At 37.9% G+C, this 22562-nt stretch overlaps 2 protein-coding genes across 2 annotated transcripts in view; both read left to right on the top strand.

Annotated features, from left to right (window-relative positions):
- Positions 1-22562, top strand: part of LOC126298537 (uncharacterized) — a 106319-nt gene that overhangs the window by 36571 nt on the left and 47186 nt on the right. The gene's annotated exons all lie outside the window — the stretch shown is intronic.
- On the top strand, positions 1717-22345 carry LOC126298541 (uncharacterized). Its single transcript, XM_049989902.1, has 3 exons — positions 1717-1806; positions 1886-1981; positions 22105-22345. Exons 1-3 carry the CDS (start codon positions 1783-1785, stop codon positions 22210-22212), a joined length of 228 nt encoding a protein of 75 aa, XP_049845859.1. The 5' UTR covers positions 1717-1782; the 3' UTR covers positions 22213-22345.

The following is a 22562-nucleotide window of genomic DNA, read 5'->3' as shown; positions in this document are numbered from 1 at the left end:
TCTGTTGGTCTTGCTGTTGTTTCCGCCGAAGGTTTAGTTGCAGTTACTGATTGTGGTTTGACCATTTGTGGTAATTTTACTGCTGCTAATGGTGATGATTTTGTTGTTGCTGTTGCTTCTGTTGTTGTTGCTACTTGTGATGAACCTGCTATTATTGATTTTTGTGGTGTTACTGTTACTATCGTTATTGGTGCTGCAGGTGTTTGCTGGTGCCTTTTTATTTCATCCAATAGTTTTTGTGCTATAATTTTCTTCCCTAGGCCATTCAAGTGAAGGCCATGAGAAGTGTGAAATCTTGGACCAATGCCACTAATATCAACAACACAAACATTTTCAAATTGACTGCATATACTGGAAAAACTCTCATTAGCAGCACTAATCTCTTTGTTCACACAAGACCAGCGTGGCAGATCATAGGGATGTGAAATGTTGACAAAGAGAATGTTTGTATGAGACAAAAGAGCCAGATGCCTTAACAAATCTGTATTTGCAATTCGAGTGTTAGCAGACATAGGCGACATAAAAGTGAAAAAGCTTGCATACTTTGCCTACTTTCATTCCATAATGTCATATGGTATAATATTTTTGGGGTAACTCTTCAAGTCAAACAAAAGTTTTCAGAGTCCAAAAGCGTGTGATACTTATTATTTGTGGAGTAAACTCACGGACGTCTTGTAGAAACCTCTTCAAAGAACTGGGTATACTAACTACTGCCTCTCAGTATATTTACTCCTTAATGAAATTTGACGTAAATAATATATCTCTTTTTCCAACAAACAGCTCAGTTCATACATACAATACCAGAAACAAAAATGATCTGCACAAGGACTTAAAAGCACTTCCTTTACTTCGAAAAAGGGGCCTCTACTCAGGAACACTCATCTTCAATAATTTGCCAGCAAACATAAAAAACTTAGTTACAAATGGAGATCAGTTTAAAAGGAGCCTGAAAGACTTACTAGTGGCCAACTCCTTATACTCCATTGACAAATTATTTTAATAGAAACAAATGATGTGTTGTATATATTTATAGGTTGCATACTTAACTTGTGTTACTTTCTGCATCATCTCTTGTTTACTGCAACCCTCGTCAGAGACTATAAGTCCTAGATACTTTACTATAAGTCTAAGATATTCTACTTAGTAGATTATAGCCAAATTTAAACAGTGCAACGACAAACTGTTGTGGAATACGGTTTAAAAATTCACAGTAATTACATTTTTATCTCTGCGTGGCTCCAGCTTACGTTGATATAAAAATTTCAGTCATATACATACAAACTTGTCACACTCTCCTTTTAGCGAAATCATTAAGTTATAACGAAGTAAAGAACGTTGCAGCTATTTCTTCCTCGTAGACTAGGAAGAAAAATAGCTTTCGACAGACAAGCACGATTTTTAAACGACTGAGTTTCAGATTCAGATAACTAGTCGTATTTGTCTTCCGAACATTGTGAAACAGACTTTAGATGCAGACAGTGTCGAATTTGGGACACATTCACTGCAAGACACGAAACCTGAAATGATTCCAGTATCCAATAATGCATTTCCTTCCATTCACAGGAAATCTAAATTCATGTGTGGTTTTCAATTGCATTAGATCCTTGTTTCCGGTTTCTAAAACTTGATAAAAGCAAGAAAGTCGCTGGTGGCAGCTAGTGCGATCTTTGGCGCAACAAGTGTGACTGTGTCTTATTGTTTGTGTAATTACTCGAGTGAAGTTGGCGGAACTTACAACAGGAGAGATTTAACTTCAATACATATACTGTATTGCATATCATTATGGCTGGAAACAATGATGATTCAGTATGAAACCTGTACAATTTATTAATATACCGTAAACGTTTTAGTTTTTCCAGTTGATAGCTACTTCTTTTCTTTGTAGGTTGACCGCTTCATAAGAGAATACATCAGTATGCTGGAGAAGTGTTCCAAAAAGTGTATCCACAGTACTAATGTATCGGAACTGACCCGTATGGAGGTAAGGATTATTGATTTAACGATGATAAACGAGCTTCTTTCACAACAAAACCAACTTGCGCACCCTTTTCGATGAGCACAATGACTGATACTGCTTAAAGCGACATTATGCCAAACGCTATCTTAGAAAGATTACTACAGCACTGTTTTTAATGTTCACAACTTTTGTTAACCAACTTCGTTACTCCATCGCTTCAATAATCTGCAATGCGCAGCCAAACATATATGCAGTGTAGCGTATTCCGACGTCCTAGACGCCTCGGTTTTATCATGATAACATTCTGACTAGAGAATATTCCTTGCAGTAAAGGGAAGAGTTGCGAAATTTGCATTATTTATATATCTCGTAATTATTACTGCAAGTAACCTGTTTCGTTTAAATGGCTAAGGGAAAAATATCATTCATAATCTTCGAAGTGTGCGGAACTGCGAATTTGGAGAAGAGAAAAAAAAACTAATCCTCAAAACATGAGTACCGGTAGTACGATTCAAAAATATCTATCTCGTTAAAAATGGAACTGCAAACATCTCAGACTTGAATCTGCATTCGTATGCCACCATACAAAGTAACTGAGATAATTAATGATGATAGCTTTTAATTATTTTTGGTATGGTATTTCCTTTAATAAGTTTAGAGGTCAGGCATATTCAGTGATGCAGTGATGGTTGCGGCTCTGTAGTACATTGTGTCGTGTATCGACAGTTACCTTCCTCTTCCTCCTGTCAGAATCGTTTGACATAACAAATACCTGTAATCACAACTGAAAGTCTTAGAAATTTGGATGTTAACTGTGATTATCACACTGATTACATATTAATGAAATATAACATCAGTGTCTGTAGTGGAGTAATGATATAAATAAATTGCTGCATGAAAAATGACATCCAGGGAATGGGCAATGAAATGCTTAGTTTCTCCTCTGAATCATCATTCACCTATGGGTTGATTTCTTGGATCACTGAAGCTTGTACTTGCAATGGTAAATACATGTAATACCCTTTATGCAACTCATATGCTGGCAGTGTTTTTAATGAGAAAATCGACTGCTGTTGCAGCAAATATGTTATTAATCCTCAGGTAAATGATCATTTGTTTGTAAATGAGTCATGAAATTATCTCCACTACGTAAGACATTACACAACACAATGAAGTAAATACACAGTGAAGTAAATACAGTGGCCAAGCCTTTGTAAGAGATGGTCATATCCTTTTTCATTTTCATGTAAAAGGGAAATCCACAAAATAAGTAAGTGGGTCTATATATGAATGCCTGAAGTCTCTGTAGTGATCTCAAGTGAAGGAAAACATTTTAAGCAATAATAGTATATTACCACTGAGTACATTACAAATGGAGTACAGATAAACAAAGTTGAGGAAGGAAATTAGCTATACATTTGTTAAAGGAACCATCCTAGCATTACCTTCAAGTGATCTGGGCAAGCAATGGCCACATCAATTAAGATATAAAATAGTGATTCGGAGGCCCTCAAACCCTGAAATGCAATTCTATTTTCCTAATAAATACACCACTTCAGTCCCTCTTATGGTACGACTATTTTTTCACCCATGTGCAAAAGAAGATATTGAAATGTATCTTTTTGTTTGTGATTTGTGCCACAGCTGCTGATCAAGAATGAAGTGGAGAAAAAATTGATCTATCTTTAGGAATATTTTGCTCTATAACTTACCCATTACACACTTGCAGTAGCATAATAGTAGCAACAGACATTGGCAGGTGTCACTGTGTAAAGTCAAATGTAGAGTATTAGTTTAATGGACATGAATCTTAGCCCTTACTGAGGTGGGACGGTTTGAGTGCCTTAGTGATACAGAAATCCATACCATAGGTGCAACCACAGTGAAGAGGCATCTGAGTGATGACTAGACAAATATCTGGCTGCCGAAGAGGGGCAGCAGCCATTTTAGTAGTTGCAAGGGCAACAGTCTGGATGAGTGACTGATCTTTCCTTGTAATGGTAGCCAACATGACCTTGCTGTGCCAGTACTGTGAACAACTAAATGAAAGAGTAAACTGTAGTTGTCATTTTCCTTGAACACATTCAGCTTTTATATACAGTTAAATGATGTTGACATCCTATTGGGTAAAATATTCCAGAGGTAAACAGTCCCCCATTAGTGTCTCCATATGAGGACTACTCAAGATGATATCACCAGGAAAAACAAAGTTGGTAACATATGGATCAAAGTGCAGAATGATCTCTTAATCAAGTAGGTAGGCAAGATAATTTTAAAATGGAAATACACTACCGCTCATTAATTTCAGTACACCCAATAAATGACATTTAGTTCTCTGCAGATAAGGACTCATACTATGGGTGCAGTTGAGGAGGCAAAGGAATAGTGCAAAAGTTGTACACATGTCTTGGTTTTTGTTTGTGGTCATTGAGATACAACAGTGTTTAACAAACAATGTTGTGTACATAAATGTTATGTACCTCTCTGATATGTTTGTTTACCTATTTGCCGACAGATGCTGCATTTGGTGCACCTGTGTTGTTCCCTGCACTGATGTGATGCCTGCAGTGAATGGCAAGCATTGCTACGGCACATAACATGTGGCTCCTGCATGTCAGTTCGTTCATGACACTGAAGTGTGCAAATTGCTAGTATGGCTCCACTAGTGGAGATGTCCATAGAAAAATGTGCTGCAATTCTAGCACTTAGCCAAGTAGTTTAATCTATTCGTCAAGTTGCGAAAGAGTGTACTGTGTCTATAGGAGGAGTGCAATACACCCTTCACTGCCAGGAGACAACAGGTAGCAATAATGGCATACCACGACCAGGATAACCTCGTAACCCAGCAGTGTGTTCTACCTACAGTTAAACAGGATGGAGGTTCTATTATGGTTTGAGGATGTTTTGAGGGAGATAGAGTTAGCGACACTGTGAAAATAGAAGGATGTAGGGACCAGAAGCAGTACCACTGGATACTTCAGTATCATGCAATACAAAGTGGGTTGTTCTTAACAGGGAAAGGGTTCACCTTACAGCAGGATGATGACCCAAACTGGCATACTGTATTAACTACAATGCATCAAAAGAAGAACAGAAAGTACTGAATGATATGGTATGGCCATCCCAAAGCACCAATTGTAATCCCATAGAAATGGTCTGGGATGCAGTGGGCAGACATATTGGGGAAGTTAATATATCTAGCAAAGAACATCTCTGGAATATTGTTAAGGATGTGTGAAATCATATAGATTCACGATACCTACCTCGAGTTTGTGAGGCAGTCATTAAATCCATAGGAGGATACTCTGATGAAAGAATAGGACTTACAGTAAGGTGAGGATAGGTCTATAAATATGAAATCATACAGGGGTATTGCAGGAGTAGGACTAATCATCAGTAAGAAAATTCAAATGCACGTAAGCTACTATGAACAGCTTTGTGAATGCATTGTCATAATCAAGTCAGACACAAAGCCATAGCCTGCCACAGCAGTACAATTTTATATGCGAACAAAATATAAAGATGATGAAATGATGTGTGATGAGATAAAAGTTGTTATTCAGGTAGTCAGGGGTAATGAAAATTTAATTGTGATGGACACTGGGTCAGCCGTTGTGGCCGAACGGTTCTAGGCGCTTCAGTACGGAACCGCGCTGCTGCTGCTACAGTCACAGGTTCGAATCCTGCCTCAGGCATGGATGTGTATGATGTCCTTAGGTTAGTTAGGTTTAAGTAGTTCAAAGTCTAGGGGACTGATGACCTTAGATGTTAAGTCCCATAGTGCTCACAGCCATTTCCACCATTTGATGGGCACTGGTATTTGATAGCAGGAAATGGAGGAGGAGAAAAACCAAGAAGTGTACTTCAACCAGGGGAAAGGTAGACTTCTGAACAGAGAATAATTTAATCATTGCCAACACTTTGTTTAAGAATCGTGGAAGGATGTTATATAAATGTAACAGACATCAGGACACTGAAAGGTTTCAGATTCATTATACAGGGTGTTTCCATAAGAGTGTGCAAAAATGTAATAGAACATGGAGAATGCTCCACTGAACAATTTTAGGTTAGAAAACTGGGGTTGGAGAAGCCAATTTAAGGAGATAAGGAAGTAAACTTGTCTATTGCTTTGTCTAGCATTATATTTACAACTAACCTGCATACAAATTTACATGTACTGTAATCTTTATCTCCATGTACATTCTTTATTTCTTGCAAGGAAACAAGAATGATAAGCCTGATAAATAGAAAGTCATGATGCAGGATTTATTTACTTCACTTGTTCATAAGGTGGCTCCTTTGTATCATATTTACGTTGTCCCATGGCAGGACGTGCTATGAATCAATGACAGACCCATTCATTACTCAGTGCTATCCAGAGACGTACAGTACAATTTGATGGAGCAGTACTGTTACAGTTTTGCAGAACTCACTGACATGCACATTGTGTATGGGGAAGTACATTGCAATGGTCTCACTGCTGAAAGGCTGTACAGGGAATGATTTACTAATATGCATCATCTGTCATGATGAGCGTTTATTTCTCTTGATCAATGAATGTGGGAGACTAGTTAATTTGAGAGAAGAAACGAGGGACCTGGCAACATGAACAACACACACACCCAATATTTGAAGAGGAGTTGCTGGAACATGTTGCAGCAGACCCCACTACAATTACTCATTGTATTGCACATGAAATAAGCACTGCACATACAAGTGTGTGGCGAGTACTCCACGAACAACAATTACACCAGTATCACCCACAACAAATCCTGCAATGCTTGTCACTGACTTTGCACCAAGGGTTGCATCGTGTCAGTGATTGATCAAACAATGGATTGATCAACCAGATTTCCTCCAAATCATTAGTTTACTGATGAGGCCAGATCTGGTTGTGATGGAATTTTGAACAGCAGGAATAGTCATGTGCGGGATGAGGAAACCCTCATGCTGTAGTAGAATTACACCATAAAGTATATTTTGCTGTGAATATCTGTGCCGGCATTACAGACGACAATCTCATTGGGCCATATCTTCTATCTGACCATCTGAATGGGCACCTGTACTTGCGGTTCATGTGAAGAGTTCTATCTGAGTTATTGAAGAACATACCCTTGTCTGTTTGTGAGAGGATATGAATACAACATGACAGTGCACCTCTTCACTTCAGTATGGATGTCTGCAACAATCTCAATGCTGTATGTACTGGTCACTGGACTGGAAGGGGAGTTCATATCCCATGACCTGCAAGGTCACGCGACCTGAATCCTCTTGATTATTTCCTATAGGGGTACCTAAAGACACTAGTGTTTGAGACCCTAGTGGATACAGAGCTGGAATTAACTGCCAGAGCTGTAGCTGCCTGTGATGTGGTTCGAAACACACCAGGGATATTTGTCAGGGTACATCAGAATCTTGTTTGCTGGTGTCATGTTTGCATTGAGGTTGATGGCTGTCAGATTCAGCATATTTTGTAAGATACAGTACAAATGGTACATTCACTGTGTCAGTGATGGTATTTGCACTTAACTGAAACTAATGTAAATAAATATGATACAATAATGTTATTTTATTCCTAATGTTTCCTTAAGCTGGCTTCTCCAACCCCAAGTTCCATACCTCAAATTGTTCAATGGAACATCATTCATGTCCTGTTAAATTTTTGCACTCTTTACAAAAATACACTGCATAATAATAAGGCATAGCTTTCTATGTGAAATTTTAAGATGTTTGACATTTGTAGGGGCACATGTAGTCTCTAACGAAAATTGACTGGTTAACTTCTTAAAACTTAAGGGATTTCAAAAAGGTAGGACATTATGAAGATGCCTCATGGATAAGTTGAAAGAAACAGAGAGTATAGAGATTTTCAGAGTGTACATTAGGTGACATTTGACAGAAACAGCTGAAGGGAATTTAGTAGAAGATGAATGTGCACATCTGAGCGATGGAATATTGAATGCAGCAGAGGATCAGATAGATAAAAAGACAAGACCTCACAGAAACCTGTGGTTAACACAGGAGATACATATATAAACATAGTGACTGAAGCTGGCAAAATGGGGTACAGACACCTAAAAAATGAGACTGAGAGATAGCGCATAATGACAAAGCATGAATGGCTAGAGGACAAATACAAGTCTGTATAAGCATTATAAATAAGGAAAAAACAGACACCAGCTATTGGAAGATTAAATATACCTTTGTAGAAAAGAAAAGTAACTGTATGATTATCAAAAGTTCAGATTGCAAGCAAGTACTAAGCAAAAATGAAGAATTTTACAGAGCACTGAAATATCCAAGTCTCCTAGATTAGACAAAATTTCCTGAGAAGTACTGGGACCTTTAGGAAGCCAGCCATAGCCATAATAAAACTTCCACCTGGTATCCTAAATATATAAAATAAGTGAAATACCCTCATACTTCTAGAAGGATGTATTAATTCCACTTCCAAAGAAAGCAGATCCCATCACATATTAATATTACTGTACTATGAGTTTAATGAGTCATTGTGCCCAAATACTGACTTGAATTATTTACAGAGAAATGGATAAACTGGTAGAAGCTGACCTTAAGGAGATCAGTTTGGGATCCAGAGATACGTTGGAACACTACACTCTCTGAAATTCTGTTGGTACCATGCATAAAATACAAAGAGTGAAGGTTATATACGGCTTGTACAGAAACCAAACTGCATTTATAAGAGTTGAAGAGCACGAAAGAGAAGCAGTAGTGCAGAAAGGAATCAGACAGAGTTGTAGCATACCCCTTACATTATTCAGTGAGTACATTGAGTAAACCAGAAAGGAAACCAAAGACAAATTTAGAGAAGGAATTAAAGCTCAGGGAGAAGGAATAAAAAACTTGAATATAACTGCATAGACTTCTGCAACCAGTCAGTTGCCATAAGAGTTTACTGAGTATTGTATTTCATCATAATGTAAAAAAACTACAGTGGGGAGACCCAGAAGGCCACTGCAACCATTGCAGAAACAGTGTTCTCTCTACTATAATTTTTTACATTATGATGTGTTACAATACTCAGAAAACAGTTATGTCAAAAACCTCGAGGTTTTTTGAGGTCATTGTAGTTCTATCAGAGAAGACAGTGGGCTTGGAGAAACAGTTGAAATGAATGGATAGTGTTTTGAGAAGATGTTACAAAATAAGCATCAGCAAAAGTAAAACAAGGGAATGTAGTTGGATTAAATCGGGGCTAAGGAAATTAGATTAGGAGATAAGGCACTAAAAGTAGTAGATGAGTTTTGCTACTTGAGCAGTAAAGTAACTGATGATGAGGAAAAATAGACAGCAAATAAAACGGAGCAAGGAAAAAATTCTGAAAAAGAGGAATTTGTTAACAATGCATTTTATCTTATGGTTTAGGAAACGTTTCCTTAACGTATTTACCTCAAGTGTAGACTTGTATGGAAGTGAAATGTGGGTTATAAGCTGTTCACGTGAGAACAGAGACCTCCGAAATGTGGTGCTGCAGAAGAAAGCTGAAGATTAGATTTGTAGAACATGTTTCTATCGGGGAGATACTGCATCAGACTTTGAAGAGAAGATTTTCATGGCATAAATTAACTAAAAGGTGGGGTTGGTTGATAGGGCACAGCCTGGGGCATCAAGGAATAGCCAGTTTAGTAGTAGAGGGAAGTGTTGTAGGTAAAAAAGTATAGAGGGAGACCAACGCCTGAATACAGTAAGCAGGATCAAATAGATGTTGGTTGCAGTAGTTACACAGATATGAAGAACATTTCTCAAGATAGCCTAGGCTAAAGAACTGCATCAAACCAGTGTTCAGTCTGAAGATCACAACATGCAAATTTTTACTCATGAAGTAGAAATCTGTTGTCTTTTCACTCGACACTTCTCTTTGCATATTTTCTTAACTCTTCCTGGTTTCAGCACAACCTTCCACTCCAATGAAGGAATTGCTTTCAAACACCTGAAATCTTCAAAACTGACTTTTGTTAGTTTACCTAAGCAATTTGTTTCAATTGGTAATTGTTCAGTAGTTGTTAAGACCTTAATCTGTTGGTAGGTCTGCTGTATCAAGTGGTCTGAAGTTGGGCTCATCACCTAGTACAAGAATGCTAAAGAAATGAAACTGAAATTTCGGAAGGAAGAGGTTAATCAGATATTGGCTGTGGATAGTGTTTTTAGTTCCACCTGAGAAGGCTAGATGTAGGCTGTAGAATAACTATTCACAAGGTATCATCTGTGCTCGTATGTCTAAAGTAAAATGTGGAGTAGATCAAAACAACTGACACATGTTTCAGTGTAAACCATGTTGTAAAAACTTTTGATGGTGCTGAGCAACAGTGATACAGTAGTTTTTGACAGAATACACTGCTATTTGATTAGGTATTATATTTCCTCTGTAAAAGCTAGATTTCCACTTCAATGCCAATATTGAGTACAACATTCTGAGACCATGTGCATCATTTTGCTGTGCAGTGTGCATGATGTCAGATACACACTTCAGTGTTAGAAAATGTGTTGAACTGTTCATTTGACATCCTACACAGCAAGATAACACTAATGGTCTAAGAACTTGGTACTCAATAATGGCACAAAACCCACAATCTAGATTGTAGAGAAGAAAAAACACTGTAATATACAGATGCCAGTGTATTCATTCAAAAGTAATTTGTGTTGATGTTCATCCACAAAAGATGGCCTATCTTATACTGCTCACTTTGAGAGATGGTGCAGGAGGGAAAAGAGTTTTTTTTCATTCAGATGAGAGCCATTGTTAATTTTTCTGACTTAACAATAAAACTGATGATGGTACTAATAGCAATGATAGCATTAATTAAAATATTCTACATGAATATTTCACAATTTCATTTTAATGTTTAGTACTCCCCTGTACTTCAATCAATAATTATTTACTATTTTAAATTGGACAGGTGAACCATTAAAGCTTCCTCTGTATTCATTCCTCTTCCATTGGTCCCTTTGAATACTTTAACTACTGTCTAACGACCCATCTCTTTGAATTTTGTTTGACATAAGATCTATATTTCATAATATCTTTATTATTTTTCTTTGAATTTAGTTGTTCCTCTTTCTCTCACTATTTACTTTTACATGAAAAAGTTGTCATTTATTATTCATGTTGATTCTTCATGATGAGTTTGCTGTTTCTTGCCACATTCATGTTCATATTTGTTCTGTATTTCGCAGAAAATTCAGTCGAGGTTATAAATGATTTGCCATTAAATTCCTATGTTCCACCAGAAAGCCTGACTGGCTGTGAAGCGACATACAGCTGTGCTTCAATTTTTTTATCAACTTATAAAATTAGCACAATCATATATTCTGTGTGCAAACAAAGTATAACTTTTTCAAAACAGCATATTCACTTATATTGTGATATATGTTTGAAATGTGCCTCAAAGGTGCCAACAAAATTCTTCTGTGGGGTACAAAAGCATGGTACCCTGTGACATCACCCTAGTGTTCGACAACACATCAAATAGCAAGGTGTTGACCTATGTGGAAAAAAAAAAGAAAGAAACCACAACTCATAAGTTATTGCAAGGTTTAGTGTAAGTTAACATTGTTACTTTGACATTAAATGTCACCATAATTCTACATCTACATCCATACTCCGCAAGCCACCTGACAGTGTGTGGCCAACACCACTGTGGATGTCTCAAATGATGAGATAAATGCAATACTCCCTCTTAACTAACTAACTAAGTGTTGAACTAACTAACTTAAACACATTTCAGCACTTCTTTTGATGTCCGTGTGATGAAGGTCAGAACATTGATCCTGAACACTGAAATCACACTGTTTCACTATGTGTAGTCAAGGGAAACATTTCAGACACACCACACCTCAGAATCTGTAGAAAAATTCCTTGATAGGTGTCATAAAGGGTGTGAAACCACCCCTGTCCCTGGGCTGTCAATACTATACATTTAGCGGTCAAAACTTACAATTCACAGTGTAATGAGGAACAGGACAACATTCTTGACAATGTTCAACACTACTAACACTCCCCTAGATAATTCAGTCCTACGCTAAGGACATCATCTGGCATCAAGCTTGTTCGACACCCCTTGGTGCAGTCACCTGCCCTCAGGTGCTAGAGCAGCCGTGAGACACCATTGTCCAGAAAGGGTTTCAAAGTCTCTGACACGTGCATTTTTAATGTGCTTAACAATGATGCGTGGGTGGCACCAAGTGTGTTGTCAAACTGGGGATCCTTTAACATTTTACTGATGCACATGTCAATGTTGCATCGCTCCACGATCACACCACAGGAGGGCATGAAACAGGATGGCTGAAAACACATAAACACACTTTACTGCTTTGGATCACATTCAAATTTTGTTGAATGGTTTTGAACAGTTTCTGGTAGCTCCACCCTGTACAGCAGAGTGACTATTGTTGTCACACAACACACCAAAAGTGTCAGATTATGACTAGTCATGTTGCAGCCCCACAATGTCCTTAGAATTGGGTTGAATCTTTTGGGGGTGGGGAGAGACTCAGCAGTGTTGAACATTGTCAAGAACATTATCCTGTTGCTCATTGCACTGTGAACTGCCATTTTTGACTGTGAAATACATTGGAATCAATGCCTCAAGGAAATAGATAGTTTCATTGACACTGTTTATACCATGTCCTGATAGCTTTTCATGTCACTTTTCAGAAGTGGTGTGTCTGATATGTTTCCCTCAGCCACCCATATTAAAACCAAGTGATTTGAACGCTGAGTGTCATGTCTGCCATCACAGAAGTGTCAAAAGAAGTTAAACGTAAGTAAGAGGAGGTGTGATGAACCTCCCATTGTACATTCACAATTGTGTTGACACAGTTGTGGGGAAATTTGGTGCTAAGTGACATAAATAAACCACCTTTCTTCTCATGTGAACTTCTGAACTGTGGCCTTTTTTTCTCATGTGTCGTAACTTAGCTGTCTGAAGTATCGCTGAAGCTGAGGGTGACATCACTGGGTTCCATGCGTTGGGACCATTACAGAGGAGGCTTGTAGCACATTTCAGCCAAATTTCAAATTTTGGAAGATAGTTATGTGGTTTCAAAAACTTTTTTGTGCAGTATATATATATATATATATATATATATATATATATATATATATATATTAAAAACAAAGATTCCAAGACTTACCAAGCGGGAAAGCGCCGGCAGACAGGCACATGATTTTTAACCTTTGGGAGTAATGCCAAATGTCAGACAAGCCTCAGTAAATAAAATATGGGAGCGTAATCTGGCTAGGGTGTAGGCATGTTTGCGGAGGCCTGTCTGCCGGCGCTTTCCCGCTTGGTAAGTCTTGGAATCTTTGTTTTTAATATATTTTTCCCATGTGGAAGTTTCTTTCTATTATATATATATATATATATATATATATATATAGTCAGGAAAAGAAGAAAATACCTTTCTCTTTGACTAATGTCCTATATACTGAGATTTTTAAAAGAGTAGAGATAAACTAAATGATTTGCCTTTGTAAATATCGTCACACTTATTGCAGTGAGACTTTTGTGTAGTTTGCAAATATTGTTTAGAGTGGTAAGAGGAAGGTGATGGAGGTTAAAAATACTGTGGGTTGTAGGGGTTATAGATAAGGAGAAAGTTTTGACAGAGATCATCATGATGAGTCCATCTGGAGAAAAATGCAAAGAAGATAAATTAGGATTCTGAGAGTTTAAATTGCTTTATAGGTCTATTTTTCTCCAGACCTGTTCTGAACATCAGGTGCTGCCTGGAAATTTCCATTAGCTAAGTGGGTGGTGGTGGTGAAGTGATCTAAGGAACTCTTGAAATAATTACCTCTGTGCTGTGTAACTTCTACAGCTCCCAGATTGATCACATTTAACCTGGATTTTCATTTGTATGTTCTGATTAATATAAATGGACATACTATTTGTAATAAGACCAAAACATAACTTGGCTGCTTTTGCAGATGACTCTACAATTCATCTTGTCTTCAATGGTTTAATCTCTCATTTATTTGTTTCTTTCCATGCTCCTCTTGTTACTTTTCTATTCTCTTCATTTATTACTTTGTCCAAGACAGAATGAGGATAGTGGTAGTGGGAGGGTGTGTGTTGCACATGTCTTGACCCAAAGTGATCATCAAGTATGTAACTTATATACCAGGTCTGTTGGAATTCAGTATACTTGATTTGCACTTTTACCTATTCTGTTGGTAGCAGGAGTATTTTATGCAGCATAACTGTTACTTTTAATAATGAAAGTGGTAAAATAAGTTCTATGGAGAAATTGCTAATTACTGAAATGGTGCTGTGTGGGGTCAGGCATTTGTATTTGTGACTGACTGAAAGTTGTCTTAGAGTGCGCTGAGTATCAGGGTTATGTTTGCACATGGCCCAGGAGAGTTCTCCATGAATCAGATCACCAGCTACTGACTTTTAATGAAAAACATGGCTAGTCCATCAAGTATTGTACATAGACCTTTGTTTATCATTCAAAATATCAAAAGTCCAGTCACTATGAGAAATGAAGATGCACATTTTGTGTGAAAGGTGTAATAAGTATGATGCAGACAGAGGGTTTTTCAGTGCATGAGAGATTACATCATGGTAGGAGAGCTTCTAAGTGTAGCTCCAGGTGTATTTCATCAGAAAAAAAGATGGTAGAATTTTGATTTTATATTCATTTTATTTTACTTCACCTGTACTTCAGTTATTTTTTCACTCCTCTGTTTGTTCCTTTCCATGTTCCTTGTTGGTATTCTTCTGTTCTCTTCATTTCTATTTAATTCACTGCCAGCTATTTCTGTAAAGTATACCACCAATAAATTATGATTCATGCATAATTAGACCTACTGATAGAGGATTTACTTATCAATTGCCATATGTGTGAATATTGCGAGAAAACAGCTGCTCTGGAAATAAAAGACGCTGCACCTCCTCTAACAGATTCATATCACACAGAACATAAGTTGGCTCTGAGGCTTACATATATGTTCATTTATGATGTATCGAGATCACCAAATCAAAAACCAAACATTTCCATAACAACAAAGTCATCTGAGTCTCAGGGGTACCTTTTGCAGCAGTCCTCAGCAATGTCAGTATGCGATGGAACATCCTCTTGCTTGGATAAAGGCTTGAATCAATAACAGAATAACATAAATGAAATAATCAAGTCAGTCTTGGTTCAAATTGTCCTACTTTTCAATGGCAATTCGTAAGTCTCACAGATATGTGGATATTGTTGACATCCAAAAACACTTCATTTCAATCAGTCCTACACATGGTTGATTGGGTTCCATTCTTGGGAACAAGTAGGCTACTTGCATTTGATGATCAAAGGATTATGAAGAAATTTATTCATGAGAATGGTATGATGAGCTCACACGTTATCATTCATCTAGATGAAACTGCTACCAAAATGTTGGTGATATGGTCCTACTTCTGGTTATAGGATCTCGTCCCTGTGCTTTAGAGCAGTGAAGTTGGCCTCGACAACCATGAGAGATGCACAGTGGCCCCATGCAATGCCACTTGAGAACATCACTCCACAAACATCTTATTTCAGATGTAGGATACTGTGTTCAAGGTGTTCAATACTAAGAGGTTGTTTCCAAACACATGTAAAATTATCATGGTTCAAACAGGTCAGTTATTTCTCCTTAAACAACATCAGACACAAGTACTGGGGCATCCAGATTGCATGATCTCTTGTCACTCTGCACGTGAGTACATTGTTTTGTGGCGTGCAACATGTTGCTCATCATGGTCATTGGGAATGGAAATTCAAATTGTGCAATTGTCTCCTAACAGTATCACGCATAGATAACATCCTGTAGCCTCTTCAAATGCTGAATTCACTTCTGGAGCACTCCGCCTGCAGTTCCTTTGACTCAAAAGTTGTAGATATGGATGATACTGTACATCTGTCAAATGTGGATGGCTTATGTGGTGTAAGACCTTAAGGCAGCCTGTCAATTGGTACCAATTCCAGGTCTGTGCCACTTCACTTTGACTCCAGTGGAGCTGTCAAGTAACTTCCCTTGTTGGAAAGTCAATGGACCTGTGATTCTATGGACCTGATTGTAGGTCATCACTGTTCTTTTTGCCATGATGGATATTCATATTACTGTTCCACAGTTGTCTTTAATGTATCCCTACTAGTGCTTTGCTTTAACTGAAAAGCAGCAATCAATTTGAATGTGTCATTCTGCTTATAGGTAGTGCTCATGATAACTGTGTGTATATTTCTAAACAACAACAGAAATGCCTTTTCGATCAGTACAGGAACAATCACAGCAGCAACAAACCTGCAAAATTTTATTTAGATAATGGAAAACTGTTGTTGGTGTATATGTTCAGTTATTTCAGACAGTCATGATTTGTGTCTTTGATATGTACACAAATCCTGTTATACAATGACTGGTTTATAAGATCATATGAATGTTATTTTGACAATGATGTGTTATTTAGACAGATCAGACATTTTGTGACATTTGAATGTACACCTGAGAATTGCGATAAAACCAAAATCAGATGCTGCTACTTCCCGTGTGCTCATCAATGATACTAACTGAAACTAAATCAGATGCTTGTAGGTTTTAAGAAGCATATGAAGCCAAGCTACCTGCCACAGCTCCTACAGCTGTTGAAGAGTGTATTGTGGACAAATCATACAGCAAGCATGATGACTAAGGTGGACTGATATACTTTCAATTACACTGTAAGCCCACTTGTCATGTGGTTTCACAGGTGCTGAAGTAAGTTGTGACAGGAGATTTCAGGATGTGATATGTTGTTTTGAAATCCTGGTGGTGTTTTTCTACCTTTCAATACTTCTAACAATGGGGATATGTGTCTTATCCTAATTTGAGACCATACCCCCACGCACCCCATGGAATAGAACCACTGTAGATAAATGAATGTGATGGATATATTTCCAATTAATTGAGCTGAGTGTTCTTCATTGGATCTAGAAAATGACCCATCAACATTTTATTCTTCCATGAGCTGTAGCATATAAAGTGCAAAATGTGATTCATCAATGAAGACTAAACTACATCACACATATATATGCTTTCATCGGAGTAGCTCATGAACAATGAATGAAGCTTACCATTTCATGTAAATTAATGTTCTTGGTGCAAAAGCTGGTGATCATATCTTTTATTAGGTAAGTAAATCAATTCCTATGCCTATAGCGACAGTATGCTTCCTTATATTTCAGCTTTGCCAGTGATTGGCCACACATCTACCAGTTAATCATAATAAAGCAATGGAAAATCCAGGATGGAATAATGACAATAATATGTAAAGGATAGATTGCTATTCACCACATTGTGGAGATGTTGAGTCACAGACAGGAACAACAAAAAGACTGCTAAACAATAAGCATACAGCCATAAGGCCTTCTGACTTAGGCAACATACACACACCAATTCACACAAAGACAATTCACACACAAATGAACACTGTCTACACTGCAAAGGCCAGACTAAGTCTCAGCAGCCAGAGTCAGTGGTCATGTGTGTGTTAGTTGTGGTTCTGTGAATATGTGTGTGTATGTTGCCTAAAGCCAAAGAAGGCTTCTGCTAAGCAGCAGCTGACCATACTCCTTGGGGTGCAAAGTTCAGTGCCACCAGGCTGTCCATGGCAGCCTGTGAAGATGGTGGGCCTGCTCCAGATTTCCCTGGTTCCACTAACTGCAGGCAGGCCAGCCTGTAAGAGTACAGCAGAGGCAGGCTTCCCACTCAGTGCACTGTCAGCATCCTGTCTCTCAGCAGTGTATTGGTTATGCATTCCTTTATATCAGCTACAAAGACACCATGAGTTGACACCAAGCCGCACACACCAACGAAATACATCCATCTGTCTCAGCTCCAGCTTCATATAACAATAAAGAGTTTTACCATAATATGGCTGTCTTGCTGTGGCCACTCTCACATTTAATAGTTTCCCTTGCATGCAGACCAACTGAAGTACCTAAGTGGGTGAGCAGCAAATGTCATCCTGCCCGACCAAAACAACATTCCTCCACCTATCAGCAAAAGACCATGAAAGCAATCCATTACACTAATTACAAATTAATAAATAAATGTAATAATAAAAGGAAAGGCATTTGTAAGGTTTGAAATATATGTACCTAATTACAGGCCAGAATACTTGTTCAGTACATTTATAAAAGTAGTTGAGATATTGTTTCACAGGAGCGTGTAAGGCTTAATCACAAAATTGTCATTAATATCAACACTATGAAATGAAATGATCATATAACAGTGTTGGCCGGGAGGCACCAACCGGGGAAGTTTGGCTGTCAAGTGCAAATCTTATTTCAGTCAATGACACATTGGGCGACTTGTGTGCCGATAATGAGGATGAAACAATGATGAGGACAACACAACACCCAGGCCACGAGTGGAGAAAATCTCCAACCCGGCCAGGAATCAAACCTGGGCCCGCTGCATGGGAGGCAAGCATGTTAACACTTAGCTAAACAAGCAAACATCAACACACGAACATGGTTTTGTAAGACAAAATAACAAAACCACACCAATAAATGAACATATCAACAAATCAAATCTCATATCTAATCATGCAATATTGTCAGTTGTTGATATAAATGTAGCTAAAAAAGTTAACAAGTTCTTTCAACACTAAATGGATGATTCATTGAGAAGAATCCCATTTTAAATAAACAAAAATGAATTCACATCAGTTAGTTTCACCCTATCTGTAAAGCAACTACTATTAAAAATTTGGCTTTTATTTGAATAATTTTATTGTGTGATTTCTTAAGTCGTAAAATAAAACAGGTTAAAGTTACATCCTCTGCACTACACTGACTAAAACAGCTGCAACACCTGTACATGCTCTTTAAGAGCTGCTCTTTTTATAGACTTGTTACCAACTTAAGTCTATCAGTATTCTCGTCATTGGTACTGCAGTATTAATGACACACATTTATGGTGACCTATTTAAAAAGGCATATATATAAGGATAATTTTTGTGCAGCCTGTGCTTAATGATAGTTGCATCATTTAGAAATGATACATGATACTGGCTATATCAGTCAGATGCCCTCTGCACACACATACCAATGTAAGATGTATTTTAAAATTTTACAGTATGCAATATATGAATTCATTGTTTCATGGTGATATATACTGGTAAAATTCTCTCAAACTTGCAGCTGCATCAAGTGGTGGAAAATCCATAACCCTTCAACTGAGTACTCCTTGGCCATTGTCAAGTGGTGACTGTTATATTGTTGCTGCTGCAGATCATCATATAGCTGCCCTGCCTTCTGAATGGAAGCCATCTCAGATGCTGAAAACTTGCTGAAGGAACTTAGCTGCTTACAGAAAGTATTCAAGGGAAATGGTTACAAGCACCACATTTTGCAAGCCATCTTTCCAAAGACAACCTTGTGTTTTTGCCATTCTGATGCTCAGTAACTGGAAATATATGGCATACCCTAAAGAGGGGTAAATCAATTCAATCTTCAGAGCTTCAGTAAAAGTTTGGCTACTCAGGAGACCCATCAAAAATGATGTAGGCCTCTGGATTCCAACAGTACATGAAATATTACATGAGTGTGGATAGATTAATGTCAGACACACTGTGTGTACTATTGAAGAACACTGTGGTACCCTGAGAAATCAGTGGTAGGTGAGCACATTCTAAAAACATGACACTGCATTTCATTTGACGAGACACATTTTATTACACAGGCTAATAGCATTATAAAAAAGTGATCAAGATATAAACTTTGGAAAACATCCTCGATAAAGTTGACAGACTGCATTTAAGCATAGCAAGGGCATAGCCATCAGAAGGTTAATAAGAATATAAAAAAAAAGAGAGGAAGATTTATCTGTTTAGCAAGAGTAATAGAAGGCAGATTTCAGACTACCTAACAGATCAAAACGAAAATTTCTGTTCCGACACTTACAATTTTGAGTGTTTATGGAAAAAGTTCAAAGCAATCGTAAAATGCATTTTAGACAGGTATGTGCTGAGCAAAACTGTGAGGGGCGGGAAAAACCCACCGTGGTTCAACAACAAAGTTAGGAAACTACTGCGAAAGCAAAGAGAGCTTCACTCGAAGTGTAAACGCAGCCAAAACCTCTCTGACAAACAGAAGCTAAACGATGTGAAAGTTAGTGTAAGGAGGGCTATGAGTGAAGCGTTCAGTGAATTCGAAAGTAAAAATCTATGTACCGACTTGACAGAAAATCCTAGGAAGTTCTGGTCTGACGTTAAATCAGTAAGTGGCTCTAAACAGCATATTCAGACACTCTGGGATGTTGATGGCATTGAAACAGAGGCTGACACACTTAAAGCTGAAATACTAAACACCTTTTTCCAAAGCTGTTTCACAGAGGAAGACCGCATGGCAGTTCCTTCTCTAAATCCTCGCACAAGTGAAAAAGTGCCTGACATCAAAATAAGTGTCCAAGGAATAGAAAATCAACTGGATTCACTCAACAGAGGAAAGTCCACTGGACCTGATGGCATACCAATTCGATTCTACACAGAGTACGCGAAAGAACTTGCCCCCTTTCTAACAGCTGTGTACCGGAAGTCTCTAGAGGAACGAAAGGTTCCAAATGACTGGAAAACAGCACAGGTAGTCCCAGTCTTCAAGAAGGGTCGTCGAGCAGATTTGCAAAACTATAGACCCATATCTCTGACTTCGATCTGTTGTAGAATTTTAGAATATGTTTTTTGCTCGTGTATCATGTCGTTTTTGGAAACCCAGAATCTACTCTGTAGGAATCAGCATGGATTCCGGAAACAGTGATCATGTGAGACCCAACTCGCTTTATTTGTTCATGAGACCCAGAAAATATTAGATACAGGCTCCCAGATAGATGCTATTTTCCTTGACTTCCGGAAGGTGTTCGATACAGTTCTGCACTGTCGCCTGATAAATAAAGTAAGAGCCTACAGAATATCAGACCAGCTGTGTGGCTGGATTGAAGAGTTTTTAGCAAACAGAGCACAGCATGTTGTTATCAATGGAGAGATGTCTACAGACGTTAAAGTAACCTCTGGCGTGCCACAGGGGACTGTTATGGGACCATTGCTTTTCACAATATATGTAAATGACCTAGTAGATAGAGTCGGAAGTTCAATGCGGCTTTTCGCGGATAATGCTGTAGTATACAGAGAAGTTGCAGCATTAGAAAATTGTAGCAAAATGCTGGAAGATCTGCAGTGGATGGGCACTTGGTGCAGTGAGTGGAAACTGACCCTTAACATAGACAAATGTAATGTATTGCGAATACATAGAAAAAAGGATCCTTTATGGTATGATTATATGATAGTGGAACAAACACTGGTAGCAGTTACTTCTATAAAATATCTGGGAGTATGCATGCAGAACTATTTGAAGTGGAATGATCATTTAAAATTAATTGTTGGTAAGGCGGGTACCAGATTGAGATTCATTGGGAGAGTCCTTAGAAAATGTCATCATTCTGGGATCCATACCAGATTGGGCTGACGAAGGAGATAGAGAAGATACAAAGAAGAGTGGCGCGTTTTGTCACAGGGTTATTTGGTAACCGTGATAGTGTTACAGAGATGTTTAGCAAACTCAAGTGGCAGACTCTGCAAGAGAGGCTCTCTGCATCCCAGTGTAGCTTGCTCGCCAGGTTTCGAGAGGGTGCATTTCTGGATGAGATATCGAATATATTGCTTCCCCCTAATTATACCTCCCGAGGAGATCACAGATGTAAAATTAGAGAGATTCGAGGGTGCACGGAGGTTTTCAGACAGTTGTTCTTCCCACGAACCATATGCGACTAGAACATAAAAGGGAGGTAATGACAGTGGCACGTAAAGTGCCCACAACCACACACCATTGGGTGGCTTACGGAGTATAAATGTAGATGTAGAGGAAGGTTGAAGATTGCACCAGACATCACAAAAGACACCATGCCTTTATAAAGACACCAGCAACAATCAAAACTGATGATGACTGAATGCTGTAAGCTCATGGATTTTAAACCACTTGATGTGTCTGGAAGCTTGAGAGAATTAGTCTAAAGTTTGAGTGTATTTGTGTTCTGTGTGACATTGTCTGCTGATAATCTTAGTTCTGTGTTTGGAAACAAGGTTTTGACTAATGTGATACTGCTGGTTATATATGTTTTCCAGATCAATTGTGTTAAAAAATGCGTTGCAGACCAACTGAAAGAATCGGAGAAATCAACAACCAAGAAATCATGGGGGCCTAAGAAGGACTCAACATGTTGTATTTTGTAGAAAGTGTGGCATTAAATAAATAACTTTCTAGATTTTATTCTACTTCATTCTGTCACATGTCTGTATGGAAGTTTGAGCAGACAGTACCTTATGTAGTTTTTAAAAAATAAAAGAAACATATGCAGCCTGAGAATATGTGAATATATTTTCTCATTAGTTAGTAACATAAAATGGTTTATAAACTAATAATGCAGTTGTAAATGTAATATTTACAATAAATATTAATGTTGTACATCTTACTTTCATCCCAAAATCTACAACAGCAGTTATTCATTGTTGGTAATTCTGATAAATTAAAAATAAAGCTAAACATGATAATATGCATTTTGAGATAGCACCACAAATTTATC

Source organism: Schistocerca gregaria, chromosome X (genome assembly GCF_023897955.1).
Source record: "Schistocerca gregaria isolate iqSchGreg1 chromosome X, iqSchGreg1.2, whole genome shotgun sequence".
Lineage (NCBI taxonomy): Eukaryota > Metazoa > Arthropoda > Insecta > Orthoptera > Acrididae > Schistocerca > Schistocerca gregaria.
The sequence above is the reverse complement of the archived record's forward strand: the minus strand, read 5'-3'. Positions and strand labels throughout refer to the sequence as shown.